This window comes from Myxine glutinosa, chromosome 6, assembly GCF_964187855.1.
Source record: "Myxine glutinosa chromosome 6, kmMyxGlut1.1, whole genome shotgun sequence".
NCBI classification, from domain to species: Eukaryota; Metazoa; Chordata; class Myxini; order Myxiniformes; family Myxinidae; genus Myxine; species Myxine glutinosa.
Window position 1 is genome coordinate 16,076,742 of NC_136266.1, and position 27,275 is coordinate 16,104,016.

The 27,275-nt window shown below is 45.5% G+C and overlaps 1 protein-coding gene across 1 annotated transcript in view; it reads left to right on the forward strand.

Moving 5' to 3' along the window:
• Nucleotides 1-27,275, forward strand: part of LOC137429336 (nebulin-like) — a 289,229-nt gene that overhangs the window by 61,347 nt on the left and 200,607 nt on the right. The window contains exons 27-38 of the mRNA XM_078779632.1: nucleotides 1,091-1,297; nucleotides 1,607-1,711; nucleotides 3,870-3,977; nucleotides 4,191-4,502; nucleotides 11,298-11,501; nucleotides 11,596-11,700; nucleotides 23,317-23,424; nucleotides 23,674-23,985; nucleotides 24,087-24,290; nucleotides 24,387-24,491; nucleotides 24,706-24,813; nucleotides 25,058-25,369. Coding sequence (XP_078635758.1) covers nucleotides 1,091-1,297; nucleotides 1,607-1,711; nucleotides 3,870-3,977; nucleotides 4,191-4,502; nucleotides 11,298-11,501; nucleotides 11,596-11,700; nucleotides 23,317-23,424; nucleotides 23,674-23,985; nucleotides 24,087-24,290; nucleotides 24,387-24,491; nucleotides 24,706-24,813; nucleotides 25,058-25,369 — 2,190 coding nt within the window. The remainder of the gene's footprint in view (nucleotides 1-1,090; nucleotides 1,298-1,606; nucleotides 1,712-3,869; nucleotides 3,978-4,190; nucleotides 4,503-11,297; nucleotides 11,502-11,595; nucleotides 11,701-23,316; nucleotides 23,425-23,673; nucleotides 23,986-24,086; nucleotides 24,291-24,386; nucleotides 24,492-24,705; nucleotides 24,814-25,057; nucleotides 25,370-27,275) is intronic.

Sequence of the window (27,275 nt, forward strand, 5' to 3'; positions counted from 1 at the left end):
CATTTGGTTTAAGCATTCGAGCAAGCACTCCATTGAAAAGCGTTAAGGAACGGCTGGCTTGGCAAGCGCTTGCTATCTGCTTGGTGAATGAGCACACCTCCAACCCTTGTGGGGTATATAGATTACAGTAGATCTTCGCTCAGTTCTGTCAGTAAAACTTACCTCATGGATGTCTGGATTCCTCAAAATTTCTTTGTTTAATGTTATAAAGAGCATTGACGACTGTTTAAAAAGCTAATCAGGAGAGGGAGGGGTGAGGAAGGGAGTGGGGGGGAGTGTAAGGGGGTTCATCACCTTTTCGTTGAATATATGCTGGTGAATGTGGCGTTCATCACGTTTCTGAGTTAAGTGTGATGCCGAGCAGGAAGAAGAAGAAGCCTTACTACCAACTTCGTACACTTCCGGAATTGTTTGACCGATTTGTGTTCAAATGTCTGGTGATTGTTTTGTATTTATTTATGTGAATATGTACTTGTATATAACTGTCATTAATTTAAAAAGGCTTAGGCACTATCGATCGATTATTTTTTTTTTTTAATTTTTTTTTAATGTTTTTTTTTTAAATCCAAAAAAACGAACTTTTTTTTTCCAATTTTTTTTTTGGCCTAAAACACTCCCAGGTACTCACCGATGAACCTCTGAAAGGTCGATGAAGATCCGTTCAGACATCTCTGAGAAAAATGGCGGCACACACATACAGACAGACAGACAGACACACAGACAGACCAACAGCTCTCTTATATAGTAGAGATTACTGCTCTTCTGGTTTGTTATTTACTATTAAATAAAAAAATTATTTATGTGGAGACAATTATTGCTTTCCTGCCACTGGGATAATTAGGAATGGAGGAGTGAGAAAGTGTGGAAAATTTTCTACCTAGCCAATAATCATTCGGCTGTTTGTGTCATGGCCCCACTTGGGTAGAATTTCAGAACTTCTCACATAACACTTGCTGTTGTTGCCCGGCTTCAAACCCTGTGTACCCGACTGCTTAAATGTACCATTCCAAGCCAGGAATAGGTAGATGTGAAGCAAATGCACAACGTCTATCATGCTCCTGCATTTTGCTTGTTGCGTGCATCCGAACAGCTTCTGTACAAGGCCGACTTCAGCGATTGGCTCCAAGGAACAGGATGGATTCCTATCGGGTCGGTGGACGTGGAAAAGGCCAAGAGAGCCGGAGCAATTCTTAATGAGAAAAAGTACCGGCAGCCTCCGGACTCCATTAAATTCACCAGCATCACGGACACGCCGCACATGCTCATGGCTCGCAATGCTTATGATCATGCAAGTGATGTGAGTACAGAATACCTTGCTTTGCTCTTCTTTTCAGTTTTATACTTGTTAGTATTTCTTTCTTTTTTATCATGGTATTAATTCACAGTTTTTTTTAAATATATGTCTTCTTCATGTATGTTATTTCGGTCTCCGCTGCTCCTTTTCAGCAAATTTACTATTCCCCACAGCTACCGTTGTGTTTCGTTTGACTCTATGTAATTCGTCACAGGTTTGAGTACAAGCAGCAAACTAGAGGAAGCAAATGACGAGTTCAGAAGACAAAGGAATTGCATTGTTGCTTAAAAGGTGTACATCTTTCTTCCATAGAGACTATACAAAGCCGAAGGAGAACAAGCGAAGCATGAATACACAATGCCCCCAGATGTTCCTGCTTTCATCCAGGCAAAAAAGAATGCCTACAATATAAGTGAAGTGAGTACAGTGAAAGTGGTGATGTGTTGCTGTGCCATGTTCAGGACCATCAACGTATTAAGCCTGCATGGATGGATGTGTGCCAATTGGTGCTGGATTGAGAAAAATACACTTGAGATGATGAATGGAAGAGAGATCAGGATAGGTGTGAAATGGAGAGTGGAAGATATGAATATGGAGAAGGGAGCGATGGTTTTTGTATGGAGGAAAAAGGATATACGCTGCCATATAAGCTGATATCTGCCATATAAGGATATAAGCTGCCATATAAGCTGATAAAATAGGATATCTGCCATATAAGCGTGGGGAAGGAAGGGGGATCTTTGGTCCAAATACTCTTTAAAACACAGGTATCCCGACTTACGAACAGGTTGTATTCCTGAAGTCCGTTCGTAAGTCGATTGGTACGTAAGTGTCGGAAAATGCTGCCGATAACCCTATAATATGTGTATGTCTTCCCTACCAAGTCACTTTACACAAAATAAAATAATTTTCCCCTATATATATATATATTTTACCTTTAACTAACTTTATGTAACAATAGTAAATAAATTACAACAATAGATAATACAATAATGACATAAAATAGAGGAAAGAAAATACAACAATAACCAGGTCACCACCAATTTCCGATGACGTTTCTCCTCGATCCAAACGCTTTGTGTTGTCCAGCTTGATTTCCATCGTAATGGTCGTACGCTTCTTAGAAGGAATACCTCCTTTCACATCACTTTTGTATTCACCTGCCATGATTGCAGGGTAAATAATGTCAACAGATACGTCACAGTACAGTAACAGCACTGATACAGTATACTGTACGAACTGAAATGGTGGGAGAAGCCATTCCACCTATTGCTACGCGTATTCGGTTCGTAAGTCTGAACACAAGTTGGACCGCCATACAAATGGTTATTTCTTATCGGCAGTTGTTATAGTAAGTGCGTACATTCGCAATTTGGACGTCCCAAGTCGGGGACTCACTGTAGTCAATTACAAGGTGGACAGACATTCGAAGACGTTAGTGTCAGAGACTTTCCTTCCTGTTGATAGAATTGATGGCAGATTCTGTCTCCAGCTTGTCTATCTTAACTCCATAAACTGTGTTGCTCATGAAATACTTTTGTATAAGCCCCCCCCCCCCCCCACTCCTAAGATTGAAAATGGCTTTTGGTCCTCACTCATCAAGAACTGTGTTCATAACTTGTCAGCTTTTGTTGTTTTTTTGTATACATAGTCGAGGCTCGTGGAACAGCGAGTACACGGAACGGTTCACGACACAACAGGACAAAAGGAGTAGTGGAGAGAGGGGTTGGGGACACCAACAGCAGAGTTAAAGACCAACATCGAGAGAGAGACTTGGACAAACAATGGGTGTGGGATGATCTGGATTTGGATTGGGGATGATCTGGATTTGGATTGGGGATGATCTGGATTTGGATTGGGGATGATCTGGATTTGGATTGGGGATGATCTGGATTTGGATTGGGGATGATCTGGATTTGGATTGGGGATGATCTGGATTTGGATTGGGGATGATCTGAGACGGTGGTTTAACAACTGCCTTGAAGACATGGACGGATGTGCAATCTTTTCCCCTTATCATTTCCAGTTTCATGAATCGTCCCTTCCTGCTTTTTAAATCGATGCTCACGTTCAGTAACACACGACCTTCGGGTTCTTTCCCCGTTCGATCCGCACCAGCAGGCGAGTGACTCCAAACTTGAGATTATTCCATATAAATTCTAAACTCCGACGTGGCACGGCACACAATGTTGCTAGAACTTCGCCCGGACCGTTGTCTTGTCCTTGCGATGAAATTATGGATTATTTTTCACCTCTGCTTACCGACTAGCATCACTACAGCAAACTACTGTATTTGCGGATGTGAAAAATGTCACACCGATTCATATTCTGAAGAGCCAAACTAACAACTACTCCATGCATACAGAAATCCCAAAGGCATTTGATTGATCTTTTCGAAAACGTTTTCTTTCATCCTTAAAGAAACTTGACTATGCTGTTGTAGAAGGTATCCTGGTATTAAGCTTGTTGGGTATGTGACGCCCTTAGTGCTTGATACTGGCTGTACCATTACATACTTGTCAAGAGTTAAGTTAGCAGCACCTCTTGAACAAGTTTTCATGGTATGTGTTTGCAGAATTGTTACAAGTACAAGTGGCATGAAGACCGGGATAAAGGTCATAATCTCAATGCTGATGCCATCCCCATTAGGGTCGCAAAGGCCTCCAGAGATATCGCCAGTGATGTAAGTGAAAGTTTTCAGCACCTAACAGCTTCCTGTTCCACTTAACTTGTGCTCACCTACTGGTGATGTTCTGCCATATAGTTTTTCCAACATGAACCAGGCCTGATGACAAGCACAAACCTTTCAAAGAGACAGCAGGAAAGAAAGCTGGGACTCACTTTGGCCTTATAAAGTTGCACCAAACTTTACAATTAATGCTACTCTTTATTACAGTACAAGTACAAGCAAGCCTTTGAGAAACAGAGGGGCCATCATATTGGGGCCCTGTGCATGGAGGACGACCCCAAGCTGGTCCACTGCATGAAAGTGGCCAAGATGCAGAGTGAGCGTGAGTATAAGAAGGCGTACGAGAAGGAAAAGACCAAATACCATACTCCTCTTGACATGATGAATGTAGAGCTGGCGAAGAAGGCCCAGAGCTTGGCCAGCAATACTGACTACAAGCACCTGATTCACCAGTACAGTTTGCCACCAGACAACATGACTGCACAACTGGCCAAGATGGCCTATGGTCTCCGCAGCGATGTGAGAAACTTGTGCTGTCCTTCTCAACGAGCTCATATAACCATGTTGTGTGATAGTTGCATTATTTAATCGGTTTAAAATAAATTATTGTGTGCACAAGCTGCACATATATCATTAGATTTGAATTCCAGCTTCAGTTTCTCATCCACTTCTGTGCTAGCACACACGCACCACCAGGTGGCGATATTTTGGCTACAAACACACATACATACGCACATACGCGATAGCTGCATTATAGTAAAATTGCTCCAATTGTGTCACTGACATGCACACACATAACAATTCTTGTCTGTATGTCTCTTTCAACATTTCTTCGCATTAACATTAATTTTTAGCACATTAATTTCTGATTTCATTCTTCACATCTTCAATGGCACGTTTGATCATGGTATAAACTACCGTTGTCAGGTGTCTCCAAAGAAAAAGTCAAGTGCCTGAAATGTGGACTATGTGGCAGCCATATTCTATTGGGTGATATTATTGGTGATACAAAATATGGCAGCCATATTTTGTCCTATCCAACTCAAAGTTTCATGCTTTCATCCCATTGATAACCTAGATAGCCTGGTGTTGGCTTAGCGGTTAGGGTGCCAGCTTGGGATCCTAGGATCCTGGGTTCGAATCCCGGTCGATCGCTGAATTAACGCCAGGGGGGTTGACTCAGCCTGTCATCCCGCTGAGGTTGGCAAATTGAGTACCAGTTCACTGGTAATTCCCTCTGTGTCGCAAGTGGCGACTAACAGGGCTGGTGGCAGTAAGGGCATCCGGCCATAAAACATTGCTTCAAAAAGGGGACCACGGTGCCCAAAAAAAGGCCAACCTCCCCCCCCTCCCTCCCCCCGGCTCTACGGTTCTCGAAATAACCGAAATAACCTCGAAAGGCGGTTCCACTGATAGGCTGGATCCTAATCCAGATCTTCACTAAAATTGAATCCATTTGTCCTTGTCACACACCCAACCTGTCCTCCAGGTTTCGTCCGAATCCATCCACAACCTTTTGAGATATGCCGCTCGCATACAGACAGCTTAATCGGGCTTTGAGTACCAGTTCACTGGTAATTCCCTGCTTGTCGTTAAAGGTGGCAAAAAGGGTTGGCGTCAGGAAGGGCATCCGGCCGTAAAACATTGCTTCAAAAAGGGGACCGAAAAACAACAACAACCACAGTTCCCGAAAAAGGCCAACCCCCACTTGCGGGGAAAAATGGCCTCTAAAGGTGGTTTAAAATTTTTTTTTTTATACAGACAGACAAGGGTGAAAACATAACCTCCGTCCACCTTCAGTGGTGGATGTAAAAATTAATACTATTTTCTATGATTCCAGAGTTTTTAAACACCCTGGATTTTGGGGGATTTGTCTGCTTTGGTCGTTTGAGATCCTTTCATTTGCATGTCAATCAGAGCCATGAGTAGTTAGAATCATTCTCAGACACTGCAGACAAGCTTTCAACAAGCAGTGTTAACGTTAACTCATCTTTGTTCATAAATTGGCTTTTGCAAAATTGTACCAGAAGATGTTGTATTGCATTGTGGGGCTTTCGGTATGAAAATCTAGAGCAGCGGGTCTGCGGTCGTCTACCGAGGATTGAAGATTGCTTTAAACACATTTTCAAATGGCAGCAAAAAGTTTCTAAATTAAGGAAAGACTTTGAGAGGTTAATCGGTTATTTGAGAAAGTACATCAGTTATAATTATTATTATCTAATTTGATTAGGTCTTAGCTTTGAATGACTGCTTCCAAAATAATTTATTTTTCATTATTAGATTGTTTTTTTTATTAATCTGGAAATTATTTTTTAATCATACTATCTTGCTATAATTCACCAAATGTCCGTCCGTCCGTCCATTCGAAGGTACCGCAAAAACGGCTGAACCGATCGCAACAATATTTTGGGTGGGTATTCCTGGGACCCCCTGGAGTAAAATAGGCGAAATTGCTTTTCCAATTTTCCAAGTTTTCCAATTTCCCAGTTTTTCCAAACACGATGGAATAATATTTACCGAAATAGAACACTGATGTGGCTTTTGTTGAAATTCTACGTACCAGGAGAGAGTAGATCGACTCCTGACCAACTCTACCTAGAGTCCCTGTATAAAGAGAGTTGTGTCAACTCAAATTTGGACGCCATTTTGTGTCTAAGTGTGTCGGATTAGATATACATGTACATTCGCGATATGGGGTGATATATTCTAAACCCGCTAAAAAAATTTTTACTGCACATATTTAGTCTTATTATTACATACAGGTGATATTTGTTTTGTCAAAAACTCAGCTATTGCCGTGAAAAAGAGCTGTGTGGTGATATTAAAAGTGGTTCTGGCAATGCATATTACAAGCCAACACTGCATATAAGAGCTAACATTATAAGTAAGACAAACCAATGCTGTCGTTCTCTGAATTTTAATAACTTTTAGAAAGGAGTGTGGGCATATCCAATATTTTTTAAAGGGTGCCGAGAGCAATTCCGGTGTAGGACTTCCAGCCGACATATGGTCTAACACACTTAAAACAAATTCTGTACGTGGTATTGCCATATTTCTATAGTGTACAACTTTAGTTTTATCGACATTTATATTCAATTTCCATTGTAATGATTTAACAAGCTGCAAGTCAGCTTCTGTCTCTGACATAAGGAAAACGTCATCGGCATCTAGTAAGATTGAAACGTTCATTTATTACTACACCCTTGCCCAGAACTCTGATGGATATTGCCTGATCGATTAATATGTTTCATAGCTGGCGACTTAATTAACACTTAATTTTCGACTGCGCCAAGCCGTAATTAAACAGAGAAAAAACTTTAAAAAATACCTGCAGTGTGCACGGTTCGTCTAGTCGCACGTCGTCCAGCTATACAAATATAGACAAGCACATGCCTGTCATTTTGTAATCGTTTAAAATATGTCATTGATTGAACATGTCCTGCCATGATTTTGTAATAAATAAAACAATTCTTACATTGAGATTCATTTGAGGAGTCAATACGTTCATGAGTGGAGTAGGTGTGGTCGGACAAGTTTGGTAGATGTAGTCTCTCAGTTCTGGACGGTCCACGCTTCTTGGGGGAGTTGCGCAGCTTCACGGGTTTCCGGTAGCTAAATATTGTTGGAACTGCAGAGCACTTCAACCTCTTTTTGTCATCAGCTCGCCCCCTCTCAAACTGATTCACATCGAAATGTTCCTGCAATCATACAATGAGTGTCCTTGATGTATTTATTTATTGAAATTTTTATTCTAACACAACACAGTTTAATTTTAATGAGCTGTCATGTACTAGTACTTCCACAACAGAAAATCACATGGACAATCTTCCGGAAGATGGCCAGACAAATCGCTAGCTCTATCGACCACATGTATATTGATATCAAACAGGGATAACAGCTTTTGAAAGTTGAGCCAGTTTTAAATGTGGGTACACAAATACACCTGTTTTACTGCATTAATCACCTAGAAATATTGTATGTTTTGGGAACGATAGCTGTCACCAGGTTAAATATATAGGGATTGTCCAATGTGCAAAATCTTCCATCACTACAATTTGGCCATAAATCCCGGGGTGGGAAATATTTGAGCAAATATGCCACAAGACGCATGAGCACTGTACAAAGCAAACAATAACTCGTCAAATTTTGGACGTATGGATGGCTGCACAACCCGCAAAAAAATTGAGCAGGTCCCCCCCTAAAATTGCTTTTATGATTGCCGATTAGGCTAAAGATTTTAAACCAAAAAAATAACTTGCCTCGGAATAAGTTTTGAATGGACGGACAGACAACTGAAAACAAAACGGACCATGGGTTTCCCACCCCTATAAAATCAAAATTAATTCCCTCTGAAACAGTACAGTGACATTGCCCGCAGACTACCCAACCGCAGACCAGGCAATGTCACTGTATCGGGACATTTCATCAATCAATGACAATATGCGGTCCGCTAGGACTACCCGAAAAATATTGAGCAGGGTTCTTCCCACGGAAATGCATTTTTGGTCAGCTCCTTGAAGATTATAAACAAACACAAATCACATCCCTTTAAAAGGGTTTTCAACGGACAGACAACCAAAAAAAAACCGAGCAGATAGAATTGCTTTTGAACATCGATCATCAAGCGGCGTGGGCCTACCTGGCAGAGTCTCGAGGAGTCGATCGCTTTCCAGCTCTTTCGTCTGACTTTCGCTTCCCAAATTTGTCTTCTGACTTTATCACTTGGAAATCTATACATCTTATATTTCCCAGATTGGATTGAACAACCAAAAGCAGAACAACCAGTCATTTTGTTTGGCAATAAACAACATTCCCGTACCAAGCTGACGTTCACGCACGGTGAAGTTAGACACAAAATGGCGCCACGAAATCACGTGACCAGAAATCTCGGGTCAGCGCATGGCGCAACTCTCTTTATACAGGGACTCTAACTCTACCTATATAAGCGTGCGGCTCTGAAGAAACACGGCAGCGTGTGCAAAGCGACTGAGAAACAGGTGTAGCGGCCGCTTCCGTGTTACAGATTCGACGCGCACTCTTCACACATAAACGTGCGACTGAGAAAGATGTGCAGCGGCCGCTTCCGTTTTGCAGATTCGTCGCGCGCTCTTCCGCATCTCAATGGTTCTGTTGTCATTGTCGTCGTTCATCGCAAAATACAACTGAATGCAAGTTTAGAATTCAAGTACACGAAAAAAACAGAAATACAGTTTACCTGAAGAGATATGTTTCTAACACGCACAAAAGCAATATGACGTCATTGACCACCATGAATATCCGCGAAGTATTTTATGGTATTAAAACTGAGCCACTCTTTACATACTTAGGGCCAAATAAAACACATGATTTTATGACGAAAAAAATGACGAAAAAAAAATGTCATGATGAAATTTTTTTTATCATGACGAAAAAAAAAAGATTTTTCGTACAGAAAAAAAAAGAAAAAAAGAATTATGTTGAGGCCCTTTTAATTCAATCTTTTTTCAAAATGGGTGCCATGTACTGTTTAGATTTTTTTTTTTTTGTATACAAGATCGAGGCTGGTGAAAGAGCTAACATTAATCACACAGAAAGACAAACCGACACATAAAACATATAACATGGGGAGCGGTAGGCAAGATGGGGCGAGAGGGGGAGGAACACAAACACAACATCTGAGAGCAGGGACATCGAGAGAACTGTGGGAGGGAGAGGGCTTTGGGGGGGGGGGGGGGAGGCATGGGAAGGGGGGTGGGAGAGGTATAAAACATATGGACACTGCCGGGACTTCCAGGAAAGAAGTTGGAATTTCAAACAAGGTGGATCTGGTGTGAATTCGGGTGATTTTGATTTGGGGTGATTTTGATGATTTGCATGTGATATGATTTAACGGATGTTTATATAAATCGTTTAAAATAAAAAAGTCTTCAATTTCTGATATTTTGCCTTTTCATTTGGGCCTCCAAATTGAAGCCCCGCCCGTTAAACCAAAATCTCAGGAAGGAAAACATGAAGGTTGTGGAGAGCTGGGCTTAGAGAGAGTTAACGGGGTATAAAAGATCATTGTTTTGAATGGGGGACGATCTGAGATGGTGGTGAAGGTCAACAGCTGGTCGGAAGTCCTGGAGGAAAGAATGAGATTGAATAGAATATGGAAGTTGGTTCCACATGTGGGAGAAAGAGGAACAAATGAGTGGAGGTGAGCAGTGATCTGAGGTTTTGATATTTTCACCATAATGGGGTTTCTGGTGGACCACGTGCCTCATGGACAAACCTGGGGTGGAGGTGGGGGAGAGTGGGGGCAGGCCACGGAAAGAGCAGAGGGTGCAAGACCAGAAAGGAGGTGGTGGAAGAAAGTGAGACCACCGACCTGTCTGCGAAAGTGGTAGGACCATAGACATGGCTTCATCATTGGGAATTCCATTGATCTTGAAAAAATGATGTTTGTGTGTTTGTTTGTTTAACCTCTATGCATTCTTGTACCTCTGGATGGAATGAGTTGAAAACTGGTAGTTGTACTCCAAGGGTGCACGGGAGAGTTTTAGGCGGTAATTAAAGATTCATAGCCTGGGGGCTATGGGGTTCAGGCTGGTGGGAGGAGTCTATCAAATAGCGCCACCTAGTGGGAGTGAGGTCATTCAACATAATCATCTGAACCAAGGACAAGACCTCGGCCGCTGTTGGTATCCCCAGGCAGCTTGACCGCATGCATTCCTGATCGCTCGTGGGAGACCATGTACAAATTGAGTATGCATCTACATAATGCATACACATCGCAAGTCCATGCTCACTCATGGGAGCCCCAAGTTGAAAACCAGTGGTTGTGCTCGGCCTGTTAACTTTTAAGGCTCTAATTTTTTTTTCATCATCCAGGCGATCCAGGGTGGAGGGAGGACACATTCTCTCCATGTAAATGTGTATGGCATAGGGCTTCTCCTGGTGGGAGGGGATATTTATTACAAGTCATTAAAATATGGCAATTCTGGGTGAATTAGCCCATCTGTAAGGATGGGTTCTTCGCTTAGTTTAATTAATTAATGTAGTAGACACCACCGAAACAATAAAAGCAATTTTTTAATTTTTCAAAACTGTAGTCTTGACTGAATATCGAAATAACCTTTCAGGGCATACCTTATTCTACATTTGCTACCTTCTGTTGATATAATTGCTAATTAAAATTGTAAATATAAGATTACAATTGCACTGAATCTGGGTGAGTGCAGGATGTTACATGGCCACAGTGCACCATTTGTTATTGTTGGTCTCTTTGGGTAAAATAGGGAATTTGTTTGAAATAATGTGCATTTTCATTTGCCCTACTTTCACCCCCACCAGATTGCTTACAGGTCCGACCTAGACTGGATGAGGGAGGGAGGCTGGTTCCCACTGGGCTCCGTGGAGCACAAGAAGGTCCAAAGAGCGACAGAAATCCTGAGCGAGAAAAAGTACCGGCAGCACCCATCCACCCTGGAGTTCAGCAGCATCCCCGACACGCCCGGTCTCGTACAGGCCAAGATCAACTCGAGAAACCTCAATGATGTATGGATGGTGCAATGATTTACATTGTGGCTTATTATTGTTCATTGAAAAAGATGTTCAAAATGTTGTGTAAATGTCACTATTTGTGTATCAGTGGATATACAAGGACGCATGGGAGAAGGAGAAGACACAGGTGCACATCATGCCAGATACTCCAGATCTGCTTCAAGCCAAACTCAACTCCTACAACATCAGTGATGTGGGTGAAATGTGCCATCCTTGTCGAAAATAACAGCTTGCTCGTCATTGTAATACAGGTTATTAGTACTTACCTGGTGGCATAATGGTTTAATCCAGAGTCGGGCATAATGGTTTAATCCAGAGTCTGGCATAATGGTTTAATCCAGAGTCGGGCATAATGGTTTAATCCAGAGTCGGGCATAATGGTTTAATCCAGAGTCGGGCGTAATGGTTTAATCCAGAGTCGGGCGTAATGGTTTAATCCAGAGTCGGGCGTGATGGTTTAATCCAGAGTCGGGCGTGATGGTTTAATCCAGAGTCGGGCGTGATGGTTTAATCCAGAGTCGGGCGTGATGGTTTAATCCAGAGTCGGGCGTGATGGTTTAATCCAGAGTCGGGCGTGATGGTTTAATCCAGAGTCGGGCGTGATGGTTTAATCCAGAGTCGGGCGTGATGGTTTAATCCAGAGTCGGGCGTGATGGTTTAATCCAGAGTCGGGCGTGATGGTTTAATCCAGAGTCGGGCGTGATGGTTTAATCCAGAGTCGGGCGTGATGGTTTAATCCAGAGTCGGGCGCGATGGTTTAATCCAGAGTCGGGCGCGATGGTTTAATCCAGAGTCGGGCGCGATGGTTTAATCCAGATTCGGGCGCGATGGTTTAATCCAGATTCGGGCGCGATGGTTTAATCCAGAGTCGGGCGCGATGGTTTAATCCAGAGTCGGGCGTGATGGTTTAATCCAGAGTCGGGCGTGATGGTTTAATCCAGAGTCGGGCGTGATGGTTTAATCCAGAGTCGGGCGTGATGGTTTAATCCAGAGTCGGGCGTGATGGTTTAATCCAGAGTCGGGCGTGATGGTTTAATCCAGAGTCGGGCGTGATGGTTTAATCCAGAGTCGGGCGTGATGGTTTAATCCAGAGTCGGGCGTGATGGTTTAATCCAGAGTCGGGCGTGATGGTTTAATCCAGAGTCGGGCGTGATGGTTTAATCCAGAGTCGGGCGTGTTGGTTTAATCCAGAGTCGGGCGTGATGGTTTAATCCAGAGTCGGGCGTGATGGTTTAATCCAGAGTCGGGCGTGATGGTTTAATCCAGAGTCGGGCGTGATGGTTTAATCCAGAGTCGGGCGTGATGGTTTAATCCAGAGTCGGGCGTGATGGTTTAATCCAGAGTCGGGCGTGATGGTTTAATCCAGAGTCGGGCGTGATGGTTTAATCCAGAGTCGGGCGTGATGGTTTAATCCAGAGTCGGGCGTGATGGTTTAATCCAGAGTCGGGCGTGATGGTTTAATCCAGAGTCGGGCGTGATGGTTTAATCCAGAGTCGGGCGTGATGGTTTAATCCAGAGTCGGGCGTGATGGTTTAATCCAGAGTCGGGCGTGATGGTTTAATCCAGAGTCGGGCGTGATGGTTTAATCCAGAGTCGGGCGTGATGGTTTAATCCAGAGTCGGGCGTGATGGTTTAATGCAGAGTCGGGCGTGATGGTTTAATCCAGAGTCGGGCGTGATGGTTTAATCCAGAGTCGGGCGTGATGGTTTAATCCAGAGTCGGGCGTGATGGTTTAATCCAGAGTCGGGCGTGATGGTTTAATCCAGAGTCGGGCGTGATGGTTTAATCCAGAGTCGGGCGTGATGGTTTAATCCAGAGTCGGGCGTGATGGTTTAATCCAGAGTCGGGCGTGATGGTTTAATCCAGAGTCGGGCGTGATGGTTTAATCCAGAGTCGGGCGTGATGGTTTAATCCAGAGTCGGGCGTGATGGTTGAATCCAGAGTCGGGCGTGATGGTTTAATCCAGAGTCGGGCGTGATGGTTTAATCCAGAGTCGGGCGTGATGGTTCAATCCAGATTCGGGCGTGATGGTTCAATCCAGATTCGGGCGTGATGGTTCAATCCAGATTCGGGCGTGATGGTTCAATCCAGAGTCGGGCGTGATGGTTCAATCCAGATTCGGGCGTGATGGTTCAATCCAGATTCGGGCGTGATGGTTCAATCCAGAGTCGGGCGTGATGGTTCAATCCAGAGTCGGGCGTGATGGTTCAATCCAGAGTCGGGCGTGATGGTTCAATCCAGAGTCGGGCGTGATGGTTCAATCCAGAGTCGGGCGTGATGGTTCAATCCAGAGTCGGGCGTGATGGTTCAATCCAGAGTCGGGCGTGATGGTTCAATCCAGAGTCGGGCGTCATGGTTCAATCCAGAGTCGGGCGTGATGGTTCAATCCAGAGTCGGGCGTGATGGTTCAATCCAGAGTCGGGCGTGATGGTTCAATCCAGAGTCGGGCGTGATGGTTCAATCCAGAGTCGGGCGTGATGGTTCAATCCAGAGTCGGGCGTGATGGTTCAATCCAGAGTCGGGCGTGATGGTTCAATCCAGAGTCGGGCGTGATGGTTCAATCCAGAGTCGGGCGTGATGGTTCAATCCAGAGTCGGGCGTGATGGTTCAATCCAGAGTCGGGCGTGATGGTTCAATCCAGAGTCGGGCGTGATGGTTCAATCCAGAGTCGGGCGTGATGGTTCAATCCAGAGTCGGGCGTGATGGTTCAATCCAGAGTCGGCCGTGATGGTTCAATCCAGAGTCGGCCGTGATGGTTCAATCCAGAGTCGGCCGTGATGGTTCAATCCAGAGTCGGCCGTGATGGTTCAATCCAGAGTCGGCCGTGATGGTTCAATCCAGAGTCGGGCGTAATGGTTCAATCCAGAGTCGGGCGTAATGGTTCAATCCAGAGTCGGGCGTAATGGTTCAATCCAGAGTCGGGCGTAATGGTTCAATCCAGAGTCGGGCGTAATGGTTCAATCCAGAGTCGGGCGTAATGGTTCAATCCAGAGTCGGGCGTAATGGTTCAATCCAGAGTCGGGCGTAATGGTTCAATCCAGAGTCGGGCGTAATGGTTCAATCCAGAGTCGGGCGTAATGGTTCAATCCAGAGTCGGGCGTAATGGTTCAATCCAGAGTCGGGCGTAATGGTTCATTCCAGATTCGGGCGTAATGGTTCAATCCAGAGTCGGGCGTAATGGTTCAATCCAGAGTCGGGCGTAATGGTTCAATCCAGAGTCGGGCGTAATGGTTCAATCCAGAGTCGGGCGTAATGGTTCAATCCAGAGTCGGGCGTAATGGTTCAATCCAGAGTCGGGCGTAATGGTTCAATCCAGAGTCGGGCGTAATGGTTCAATCCAGAGTCGGGCGTAATGGTTCAATCCAGAGTCGGGCGTAATGGTTCAATCCAGAGTCGGGCGTGATGGTTCAATCCAGAGTCGGGCGTGATGGTTCAATCCAGAGTCGGGCGTGATGGTTCAATCCAGAGTCGGGCGTGATGGTTCAATCCAGAGTCGGGCGTGATGGTTCAATCCAGAGTCGGGCGTGATGGTTCAATCCAGAGTCGGGCGTGATGGTTCAATCCAGAGTCGGGCGTGATGGTTCAATCCAGAGTCGGGCGTGATGGTTCAATCCAGAGTCGGGCGTGATGGTTCAATCCAGAGTCGGGCGTGATGGTTCAATCCAGAGTCGGGCGTAATGGTTCAATCCAGAGTCGGGCGTAATGGTTCAATCCAGAGTCGGGCGTAATGGTTCAATCCAGAGTCGGGCGTAATGGTTCAATCCGGAGTCGGGCGTGATGGTTCAATCCAGAGTCGGGCGTGATGGTTCAATCCAGAGTCGGGCGTGATGGTTCAATCCAGATTCGGGCGTAATGGTTGAATCCGGAGTCGGGCGTGATGGTTTAATCCAGAGTCGGGCGTGATGGTTTAATCCAGAGTCGGGCGTGATGGTTTAATCCGGAGTCGGGCGTGATGGTTCAATCCGGAGTCGGGCGTGATGGTTCAATCCAGAGTCGGGCGTAATGGTTCAATCCAGAGTCGGGCGTGATGGTTCAATCCAGATTCGGGCGTAATGGTTGAATCCGGAGTCGGGCGTGATGGTTTAATCCAGAGTCGGGCGTGATGGTTTAATCCGGAGTCGGGCGTGATGGTTTAATCCGGAGTCGGGCGTGATGGTTTAATCCAGAGTCGGGCGTGATGGTTTAATCCAGATTCGGGCGTGATGGTTTAATCCAGAGTCGGGCGTGATGGTTTAATCCAGAGTCGGGCGTGATGGTTTAATCCGGAGTCGGGCGTGATGGTTTAATCCAGATTCGGGCGTGATGGTTTAATCCAGAGTCGGGCGTGATGGTTTAATCCAGATTCGGGCGTGATGGTTTAATCCAGATTCGGGCGTGATGGTTTAATCCAGATTCGGGCGTGATGGTTTAATCCAGAGTCGGGCGTAATGGTTTAATCCAGAGTCGGGCGTAATGGTTTAATCCAGAGTCGGGCGTAATGGTTTAATCCAGAGTCGGGCGTAATGGTTTAATCCAGAGTCGGGCGTAATGGTTTAATCCAGAGTCGGGCGTAATGGTTTAATCCAGAGTCGGGCGTAATGGTTTAACCCAGAGTCGGGCGTAATGGTTTAACCCAGAGTCGGGCGTAATGGTTTAACCCAGAGTCGGGCGTAATGGTTTAATCCAGAGTCGGGCGTAATGGTTTAATCCAGAGTCGGGCGTAATGGTTTAATCCAGAGTCGGGCGTAATGGTTTAATCCAGAGTCGGGCGTAATGGTTTAATCCAGAGTCGGGCGTAATGGTTTAATCCAGAGTCGGGCGTAATGGTTTAATCCAGAGTCGGGCGTAATGGTTTAATCCAGAGTCGGGCGTAATGGTTTAATCCAGAGTCGGGCGTAATGGTTTAATCCAGAGTCGGGCGTAATGGTTTAATCCAGAGTCGGGCGTAATGGTTTAATCCAGAGTCGGGCGTAATGGTTTAATCCAGAGTCGGGCGTAATGGTTTAATCCAGAGTCGGGCGTAATGGTTTAATCCAGATTCGGGCGTAATGGTTTAATCCAGAGTCGGGCGTAATGGTTTAATCCAGATTCGGGCGTAATGGTTTAATCCAGAGTCGGGCGTAATGGTTTAATCCAGAGTCGGGCGTGATGGTTTAATCCAGAGTCGGGCGTGATGGTTTAATCCAGAGTCGGGCGTGATGGTTTAATCCAGATTCGGGCGTAATGGTTCAATCCAGAGTCGGGCGTAATGGTTCAATCCAGAGTCGGGCGTAATGGTTCAATCCAGAGTCGGGCGTAATGGTTCAATCCAGAGTCGGGCGTAATGGTTCAATCCAGAGTCGGGCGTAATGGTTCAATCCAGAGTCGGGCGTAATGGTTCAATCCAGAGTCGGGCGTAATGGTTCAATCCAGAGTCGGGCGTAATGGTTCAATCCAGAGTCGGGCGTAATGGTTCAATCCAGAGTCGGGCGTGATGGTTCAATCCAGAGTCGGGCGTGATGGTTCAATCCAGAGTCGGGCGTGATGGTTCAATCCAGAGTCGGGCGTGATGGTTCAATCCAGAGTCGGGCGTGATGGTTCAATCCAGAGTCGGGCGTGATGGTTCAATCCAGAGTCGGGCGTGATGGTTCAATCCAGAGTCGGGCGTGATGGTTCAATCCAGAGTCGGGCGTGATGGTTCAATCCAGAGTCGGGCGTGATGGTTCAATCCAGAGTCGGGCGTGATGGTTCAATCCAGAGTCGGGCGTAATGGTTCAATCCAGAGTCGGGCGTAATGGTTCAATCCAGAGTCGGGCGTAATGGTTCAATCCAGAGTCGGGCGTAATGGTTCAATCCGGAGTCGGGCGTGATGGTTCAATCCAGAGTCGGGCGTAATGGTTCAATCCAGAGTCGGGCGTGATGGTTCAATCCAGATTCGGGCGTAATGGTTGAATCCGGAGTCGGGCGTGATGGTTTAATCCAGAGTCGGGCGTGATGGTTTAATCCAGAGTCGGGCGTGATGGTTTAATCCGGAGTCGGGCGTGATGGTTCAATCCGGAGTCGGGCGTGATGGTTCAATCCAGAGTCGGGCGTGATGGTTCAATCCAGAGTCGGGCGTGATGGTTCAATCCAGATTCGGGCGTAATGGTTGAATCCGGAGTCGGGCGTGATGGTTTAATCCAGAGTCGGGCGTGATGGTTTAATCCGGAGTCGGGCGTGATGGTTTAATCCGGAGTCGGGCGTGATGGTTTAATCCAGAGTCGGGCGTGATGGTTTAATCCAGATTCGGGCGTGATGGTTTAATCCAGAGTCGGGCGTGATGGTTTAATCCAGAGTCGGGCGTGATGGTTTAATCCGGAGTCGGGCGTGATGGTTTAATCCAGATTCGGGCGTGATGGTTTAATCCAGATTCGGGCGTGATGGTTTAATCCAGAGCCGGGCGTGATGGTTTAATCCAGATTCGGGCGTGATGGTTTAATCCAGATTCGGGCGTGATGGTTTAATCCAGAGTCGGGCGTAATGGTTTAATCCAGAGTCGGGCGTAATGGTTTAATCCAGAGTCGGGCGTAATGGTTTAATCCAGAGTCGGGCGTAATGGTTTAATCCAGAGTCGGGCGTAATGGTTTAATCCAGAGTCGGGCGTAATGGTTTAATCCAGAGTCGGGCGTAATGGTTTAATCCAGAGTCGGGCGTGATGGTTTAATCCAGAGTCGGGCGTGATGGTTTAATCCAGAGTCGGGCGTGATGGTTTAATCCAGAGTCGGGCGTGATGGTTTAATCCAGAGTCGGGCGTGATGGTTTAATCCAGAGTCGGGCGTGATGGTTTAATCCGGAGTCGGGCGTGATGGTTCAATCCGGAGTCGGGCGTGATGGTTCAATCCAGAGTCGGGCGTGATGGTTCAATCCAGAGTCGGGCGTAATGGTTGAATCCGGAGTCGGGCGTGATGGTTTAATCCAGAGTCGGGCGTGATGGTTTAATCCAGAGTCGGGCGTGATGGTTTAATCCGGAGTCGGGCGTGATGGTTCAATCCGGAGTCGGGCGTGATGGTTCAATCCAGAGTCGGGCGTGATGGTTCAATCCAGAGTCGGGCGTGATGGTTCAATCCAGATTCGGGCGTGATGGTTGAATCCGGAGTCGGGCGTGATGGTTTAATCCGGAGTCGGGCGTGATGGTTTAATCCGGAGTCGGGCGTGATGGTTTAATCCGGAGTCGGGCGTGATGGTTTAATCCAGAGTCGGGCGTGATGGTTTAATCCAGATTCGGGCGTGATGGTTTAATCCAGAGTCGGGCGTGATGGTTTAATCCGGAGTCGGGCGTGATGGTTTAATCCGGAGTCGGGCGTGATGGTTTAATCCAGATTCGGGCGTGATGGTTTAATCCAGATTCGGGCGTGATGGTTTAATCCAGAGCCGGGCGTGATGGTTTAATCCAGATTCGGGCGTGATGGTTTAATCCAGATTCGGGCGTGATGGTTTAATCCAGAGTCGGGCGTAATGGTTTAATCCAGAGTCGGGCGTAATGGTTTAATCCAGAGTCGGGCGTAATGGTTTAATCCAGAGTCGGGCGTAATGGTTTAATCCAGAGTCGGGCGTAATGGTTTAATCCAGAGTCGGGCGTAATGGTTTAATCCAGAGTCGGGCGTAATGGTTTAATCCAGAGTCGGGCGTGATGGTTTAATCCAGAGTCGGGCGTGATGGTTTAATCCAGAGTCGGGCGTGATGGTTTAATCCAGAGTCGGGCGTGATGGTTTAATCCAGAGTCGGGCGTGATGGTTTAATCCAGAGTCGGGCGTGATGGTTTAATCCGGAGTCGGGCGTGATGGTTTAATCCGGAGTCGGGCGTGATGGTTCAATCCGGAGTCGGGCGTGATGGTTCAATCCAGAGTCGGGCGTGATGGTTCAATCCAGAGTCGGGCGTGATGGTTCAATCCGGATTCGGGCGTAATGGTTGAATCCGGAGTCGGGCGTGATGGTTTAATCCAGAGTCGGGCGTGATGGTTTAATCCGGAGTCGGGCGTGATGGTTTAATCCGGAGTCGGGCGTGATGGTTTAATCCAGAGTCGGGCGTGATGGTTTAATCCAGATTCGGGCGTGATGGTTTAATCCAGAGTCGGGCGTGATGGTTTAATCCAGAGTCGGGCGTGATGGTTTAATCCGGAGTCGGGCGTGATGGTTTAATCCAGATTCGGGCGTGATGGTTTAATCCAGATTCGGGCGTGATGGTTTAATCCAGAGCCGGGCGTGATGGTTTAATCCAGATTCGGGCGTGATGGTTTAATCCAGATTCGGGCGTGATGGTTTAATCCAGAGTCGGGCGTAATGGTTTAATCCAGAGTCGGGCGTAATGGTTTAATCCAGAGTCGGGCGTAATGGTTTAATCCAGAGTCGGGCGTAATGGTTTAATCCAGAGTCGGGCGTAATGGTTTAATCCAGAGTCGGGCGTAATGGTTTAACCCAGAGTCGGGCGTAATGGTTTAATCCAGAGTCGGGCGTAATGGTTTAATCCAGAGTCGGGCGTAATGGTTTAATCCAGAGTCGGGCGTAATGGTTTAATCCAGAGTCGGGCGTAATGGTTTAATCCAGAGTCGGGCATAATGGTTTAATCCAGAGTCGGGCGTAATGGTTTAATCCAGAGTCGGGCGTAATGGTTTAATCCAGAGTCGGGCGTGATGGTTTAATCCAGAGTCGGGCGTGATGGTTTAATCCAGAGTCGGGCGTGATGGTTTAATCCAGAGTCGGGCGTGATGGTTTAATCCAGAGTCGGGCGTGATGGTTTAATCCAGAGTCGGGCGTGATGGTTTAATCCAGATTCGGGCGTGATGGTTTAATCCAGAGTCGGGCGTGATGGTTTAATCCAGAGTCGGGCGTGATGGTTTAATCCAGAGTCGGGCGTGATGGTTTAATCCAGAGTCGGGCGTGATGGTTTAATCCAGATTCGGGCGTGATGGTTTAATCCAGAGTCGGGCGTGATGGTTTAATCCAGAGTCGGGCGTGATGGTTTAATCCAGAGTCGGGCGTGATGGTTTAATCCAGAGTCGGGCGTGATGGTTTAATCCAGAGTCGGGCGTGATGGTTTAATCCAGAGTCGGGCGTGATGGTTTAATCCAGAGTCGGGCGTGATGGTTCCAGCATCCGATTCGAGTCTGGGAGATCCGTGGTTTGAACCCGACCTGTCTGAGGCATATCAAAAACTTTAAAATGGTACGTTCTGCTTCCTTGCTTTTGATGTTCAGCATTTAAAAACGATGGATCAAGGACAAACAACCATATGTTGGCAACCATTGCGTAGTCTTGATGGGCCTAGTAGCTACCTCCTTGAAGTACCTTGTAAAGGAACTCAAATTTAATTGGAGGTAAAGCATTGAATGAAACAATCATAACAAGAGGGGCAAATGGACGGAAAACTTTCCAACATTGTTATTGCTGCATCTACCATCTAAAACACAACGTCAGTTTGTGTGTTTGTACAGATGTCTGTCCCCCTTCATAAGGGTAGCTTTTAAAGGCCAATCTATTAACACGAATGTGTGTTCACTGCGGTCTATTTCTGAGGATAAAACAATCTCGAACTAGAACGATCACCACGTCGACTGATATGCCTCCGCCCACATTATTACATCTTATTATAAAAGAACAAACGTATATGGTTATGTATGTTTTTATGCGACCTAAACGTCTTCCTCTTCTTCAAATAAAATTAACACCCAAAACACAGTCCATGAACTCTTAATTACGTTTAGACTGCTGAGACCCCTCAGACCTTTGACGACCATTTAAGTCCCCCAAGACCAACAAGACCCTGAAGACTCAAAATACCCCGAAGACCCAAAACACCCAAAAAGCCCCTGAAGACCCTGAAGACCCCAAATACCATGAAGACCATAAAGACCCAAATACCCTTGAAGACCCTGAAGACCCAAAATACCACGAATACCCAAATACCCTTCAAGGCCCTGAGGCTCCAAAAGACCCTCAAGACCCAAATGGCTCCAAAGACCTAAAAGACCCAAATACCCTTGAAGGCCCTGAGGCTCCAAAAGACCCAAATGGCCCCGAGCACCCAAAACACACCAAAGACCCAAACGAGCCGGAAGACCCAAAATACCCCGAAGACACAAATTATCTTGAAGACCCAAAACACTTTGAAGACCACAAAGACCCTTAAAGACCCTGAATATCCAAAATACCCTGAAGACCCCAAATACCCTGAAGACCCAAAACACCCCAAATACCCAAAATACCCTTAAAGGCCCAGAGGATCCAAAAGACCCTGAAGACCCAACTGGCCCTGAAGACCCAAAACACCCGAAGACCCAAAACACCCCATAGACCCAAAAGACCCCGGACCCAAAACACCCCAAAACACCCCGAAGACCCCAAAAGACCCAAAGACCCTTAAAGACCCAGAGGAACCAAAAGCCCCTGAAGACCCAAAAGACCCCAAAGTCCCAAAATACCCAAAATACCCTTAAAGGCCCAGAGGATCCAAAATACCCTGAAGACTCAAAAGACCCAGAAGACCCAAAACACCCTGAAGACCCCAAAAACCCTTAAAGACCCAGAGGAACCAAAAGACCCTTAAACCCTAAAACCCTCTGAACACACCAAAGACCCCAAAGACCCAAAATACCCTTAAAGGCCCAGAGGATCGGAAAGACCCTGATGACCCAAATGGCCCTGAAGACCCAAAACACCATGAAGACCCAAAAGATCCTGAAGACCCAAAAGACACCGAAATGATCAAAGATGACTATCCCTCTGAAATGACGTGTGGTGAGGCGCGAGAGGGCGCCGAGTCATGCTAGTCATTATAATACTAGTATCAAGTTTGATTTAAATCAATTCAGCTGTGCCCTAGTTAGCACATTTCTACCTGACATGACCTCTGACCTTTGACCTATTGACTCCAAACTTTAAGCAGTTTATGTTTACATCATTATACATACCTGCACCAAGTTTTAATTTAAATCTTTTCAGGTGTTCACAAGTTCTCACATTTGTATCTGACATGACCTATGACCTTTGACCTCGGGACCCCCAAAATCTAATCAATTAATCTTTACAACATTATACATACCTGTACTAAGTTTGAATTAGATCACTTCAGCCTTTCTCAAGTTATAGACCTATTACAGACTTTGACCTTTGGCCTCTTGGCCCCAAAATCTAATCATTTCATCTTTACACCATTCTACATAAGTGTACCAAATTTGGTCAGAATCTCATCACTGGTTCACAAGTTATCGTGGTCACAGTATTTTTTTTACCGAACATGACCTCTGACCTTTGACCTCGTGACCCCAAAATCGAATCAGTTCCTATTTACCTCATACATACCTGTGCCAAGTTTGACTAAGATCCCTTTAGCCGTTCTCAAGTTATCGACGTAACGAAAACCTATCACGGACGGACGGACGGACGGACGGACGGACAACCTGAAAACATCATGCCTCCGGCGACCATCTGCGGAGGCATACAAACATTTTCCATAAAAGAGTAATTATGTCTCTTCTATTGGAATTGTAGACGGCGGCTTGCAAACCAAGCCTGAAATGCGGTTTAGAAAAATAACAATAAATACAAGGTGCAGGGATGTGAAATTTGCTGCACATGATGTGCAATGTACGCAGAGTAAAATGAGTGTTCATTTACATCTGTAGAATGTCTAATAAATAAAGAAGATGCAAGCACACCTGATATTAGGCCAAGGCTTCAGACTTTGGCACGCTCACGAGGCTGCACCGTTGAATAAACTGTCCAACCCGTCATTTCTGACGGGCTTTTTAATTGTGATTTGATGCTTGTTTAACATGTACTCATGTCATTGATCTTGTAAAACATCTACCTGCAGAAATGGTACAAGATTGGCCTGGAGAAGCAGAGGGCCCAGGGCTATGACCTGAGAGTGGATGCCATCCCCATCAGAGTGGCTAAGGCCTCCAGGGCTATCGCCAGTGATGTGAGTTGCATTTTTCATAGAAATGCAAGTAGGGTAAGTAGGGCATTCAGATGGGCAGAAAATTTCCACTTTACCAATACATTGATTAACTGCAAATTTCCTTGCATGCTTAGTTCTTCCCCAGCAACAAATGATAACACCGGCATGCAAATTGCAGTGCAAGTAAACTGAAAGCAAATGATATGCTGATTATAACTCTTTGATCCTGTAGTTGTCGTAATTCTGTTTAATTTCTTGTCTCCACAAAAGTACAAATACAAGGAAGCCTACGAGAAACAGAAGGGACATCACATCGGAGCTCTGAGCCTCGAGGACGACCCCAAGCTGGTCCACTCCATGAAAGTGGCCAAGATGCAGAGTGAGCGCGAGTACAAGAAGGCCTATGAGAAGGAGAAAACGAGTTACCAATCTCCTGTGGACATGCTCAATGTGATCTTGGCCAAAAAGGCCCAGGCTATGACCAGCAACATTAACTACAAACAGCAGATCCACCGTTACACGATTCTGCCCGACGCATTGAGCGTGCAGCAAGCCAAGATGATGCAGGAGCTGCGCGACGATGTAAGGACGGTATTTTAAATTTTTCATTCCGATAAAACACGAGCCAGTTCATGCAACATTTTGATCTTGTCAATATTGAATTTGCTTTTGATATGACACAGATTGTCTACAAATCGGACTTGGAGTGGATGAGGGAAGGAGGCTGGATCCCACTGGGATCCCTGGACCACAAGAAGGCCCTAAAAGCGGCAGAAATCCTGAGCGAGAAGAAGTACCGGCAGCACCCGTCCACCCTGGAGTTCACCAGCATCCCCGACTCGCCCGGTCTCCTTCAGGCCAAGATCAACTCGAGGAACCTCAGTGATGTACTAAGCATGCAACTACTGATGTGGTGGCTCATTGTAGCTTGTTGGCGATTGAGGTAAAATACATTTTGTAACACTTGTCCATCTCTGTTCCAGCTGATCTACAAAAAAGTTTGGGATCAAGAAAAGACCAATGTGCACATGATGCCGGATACTCCACATCTGCTTCAAGCCAAACTCAACGCGTACAACATCAGTGATGTAAGGGAAACAAATTCACCTGTCAAATACTTCCTATATTTCATTGAAATAATTCTGCATCTCATTCTTTTCAATAACTTTATTTTCGAAGTTGTGAATCCAAACTGAAATCACGAAAGTACTTCCAAATTATTCATTGTGTGTTGTTTTCTTATTCATGGAAAATGATGCTTATGAGAGAGTAGAACATGCTTGTGTTGTTCCCGCTGTACAGAAATGCTACAAGATTGGACTAGAGGAACAGAAGGCCCAGGGCTGTGATCTCAGGATGGATGCTATTCCCCTCAGAGTGGCCAAGGCCTCCCGGGCTATTGCCAGTGATGTGAGTTCCATATTCTTCATGGAAATTCAAGCAGCTTTCCTCTTCTGGGCAGAGAGTTTCATATTGTTCAATGGTCCACTAAACTGCAATTGTGCCTCGATGCTTGTTTCCACCCCAACATCTTTAACATCTGCTTGTAAAATAGAGAAGTACCATAAGGCGTACTCCTCGTATGGTAAGAAATATTACATTGAGATTATGAGACTTTTAGGTTCTAATTTTAATTCCTTGTTTCCACAAAAAGTACAAATACAAGGAAGCCTATGAGAAAGAAAAGGGACATCACATCGGAGCACAAAGCCTGGAGGACGACCCCAAGCTGGTGCACTCCATGAAAGTGGGCAAGATGCAGAGTGAGCGCGAGTACAAGAAGGCCTACGAGAAGGAGAAGACAAGTTACCAAACTCCCCTTGACATGCTCAATGTGATATTGGCCAAAAAGGCTCAGGATTTGACCAGCAACATTAACTACAGACAACAGATACACCGCTACACCATGCCTCCAGATGCCTTGAGCGTGCAGCAAGCAAAGACGATGCAGGATCTGCGCAATGATGTGAGGCCTGGTTTTAACACTTCCTTGTGTGTGTAATAATTTCAAACCTTTTTTATTGGATTCGGGAATTAAAGCCTGAAGGAAATTTTAACGAGAGCAATGCAATTGTTTCGCCAATATGCATCCGCGTAGTCCCTGCTCATGACAATGGGTTAATGCCCTTGATCACTGTCCTAAAATAAGCAAGTTTGATTTAAATCCTTTCAGCTGTTTTCAAGTATCCTATTTTTAGTAGACAGGACAGGTTTCACATCGATTGGTGAAACTGTTTCGGAGAAGGTAGTAAAAAAAAAAGGACTTTCAAGCTAACATAGCTGCCAAACCACATGACGTATGACATGAAAGATGTACAGTCACGTGTAAAAGTAAGTACACCCCATGTAAAGTTTTGACTTTTTCAACATATTTCAACATACAGCTATTTGATCTTCATTTCAACAATATTGATAGATAAAGGTGATATAATATAACAAATATCATGAAACATTTACATTTTATAGTCCATTGTATAATTTAAATAAACATAAATGCAAATTTCGCATGTGGAAAAAGTAAGTACACCCCTACATTTATCACTACTTCAAATACCTAAAATTAGAATCAGGTGCACCAGCTCAGGTGCAAATGATTAGAACATCGTTAGAGAGGATCTGGGAGGAACCTGTCTTATTTAAACCTCAGACATTTAGTTTGGTTTGCTCTTTGTTGTTGAAGTGTGAGGCGTCACCATGTCGAGATCAAAAGAGCTCTCTGAGGCCTTCAGAAAGAAGGTTATAGATGCCTACGAGTCTGGGAAGGGATTTAAAAAGATCTCCAAACAATTTGAAATCAATCATTCCACTGTCCGGAAGATCATCTACAAGTGGAGAAGATTCCAAACAACTGCCAACTTGTTCAGGCCAGGCCGCCCCAGCAAGTTCAGCCCGAGAGCAGACCGCAAGATGCTGAAAGAAGTCTCTAAGAACCCCAGAATGTCATCACGGGACCTACAGGTAGCTCTTGCCACTGTTGATGTCAAAGTGCACCAGTCTACCATTAGAAAGAGGCTGCACAAATTTGATCTACATGGGAGGTGTGCCAGGAGGAAACCTTTGCTGTCCAGAAAGAACATCAGGGCAAGACTAAAGTTTGCCAATGAACACCTAGGCAAAGACCAGCACTTCTGGAACTATGTGCTCTGGACAGATGAGTCAAAGGTAGAGCTATTTGGCCACAGTACCAGAAGACATGTTTGGCGAAAACCAAAGACAGCATTTGACCACAAGAACCTGATACCAACTGTAAAGCATGGTGGTAGAAATATTATGGTTTGGGGCAGCTTTGCTGCATCAGGGTCTGGGCAGCTCACCATCATAGAATCCACGATGAATTCTTCATTGTACCAGAGGGTGCTTGAGGATAATGTGAGGCCATCTGTCGGAAAGTTGAAGCTCAACCGAAGGTGGACCTTGCAACATGACAATGACCCGAAACATGCCAGTAAATCCACCAAGGAATGGCTGAAAAGAAAGAAATGGAGGGTTCTGGAATGGCCAAGTCAAAGCCCGGATCTAAATCCCGTCGAGATGTTGTGGGGGGATTTTGAAACGAGCTGTGCATGCAAGAAACCCCTCAAACATCGTATAGCTGAAAGAATTCTGCAGGGAGGAGTGGGCAAAAATTTCTCCCAGTCGATGTCAGAGACTGGTAGACAGTTGTAAGAAACGCCTACTTGAGGTTGTTTCTGCCAAAGGGGGCAATACCACCTATTAGAGCCAAGGGTGTACTTACTTTTTCCACATGTGAAATTTGCATTTATGTTTATTTAAATTATACAATGGACTACAAAATGTAAATGTTCCATGATATTTGTTATATTATATCACCTTTATCTATCAATATTGTTGAAATGAAGATCAAATAGCTG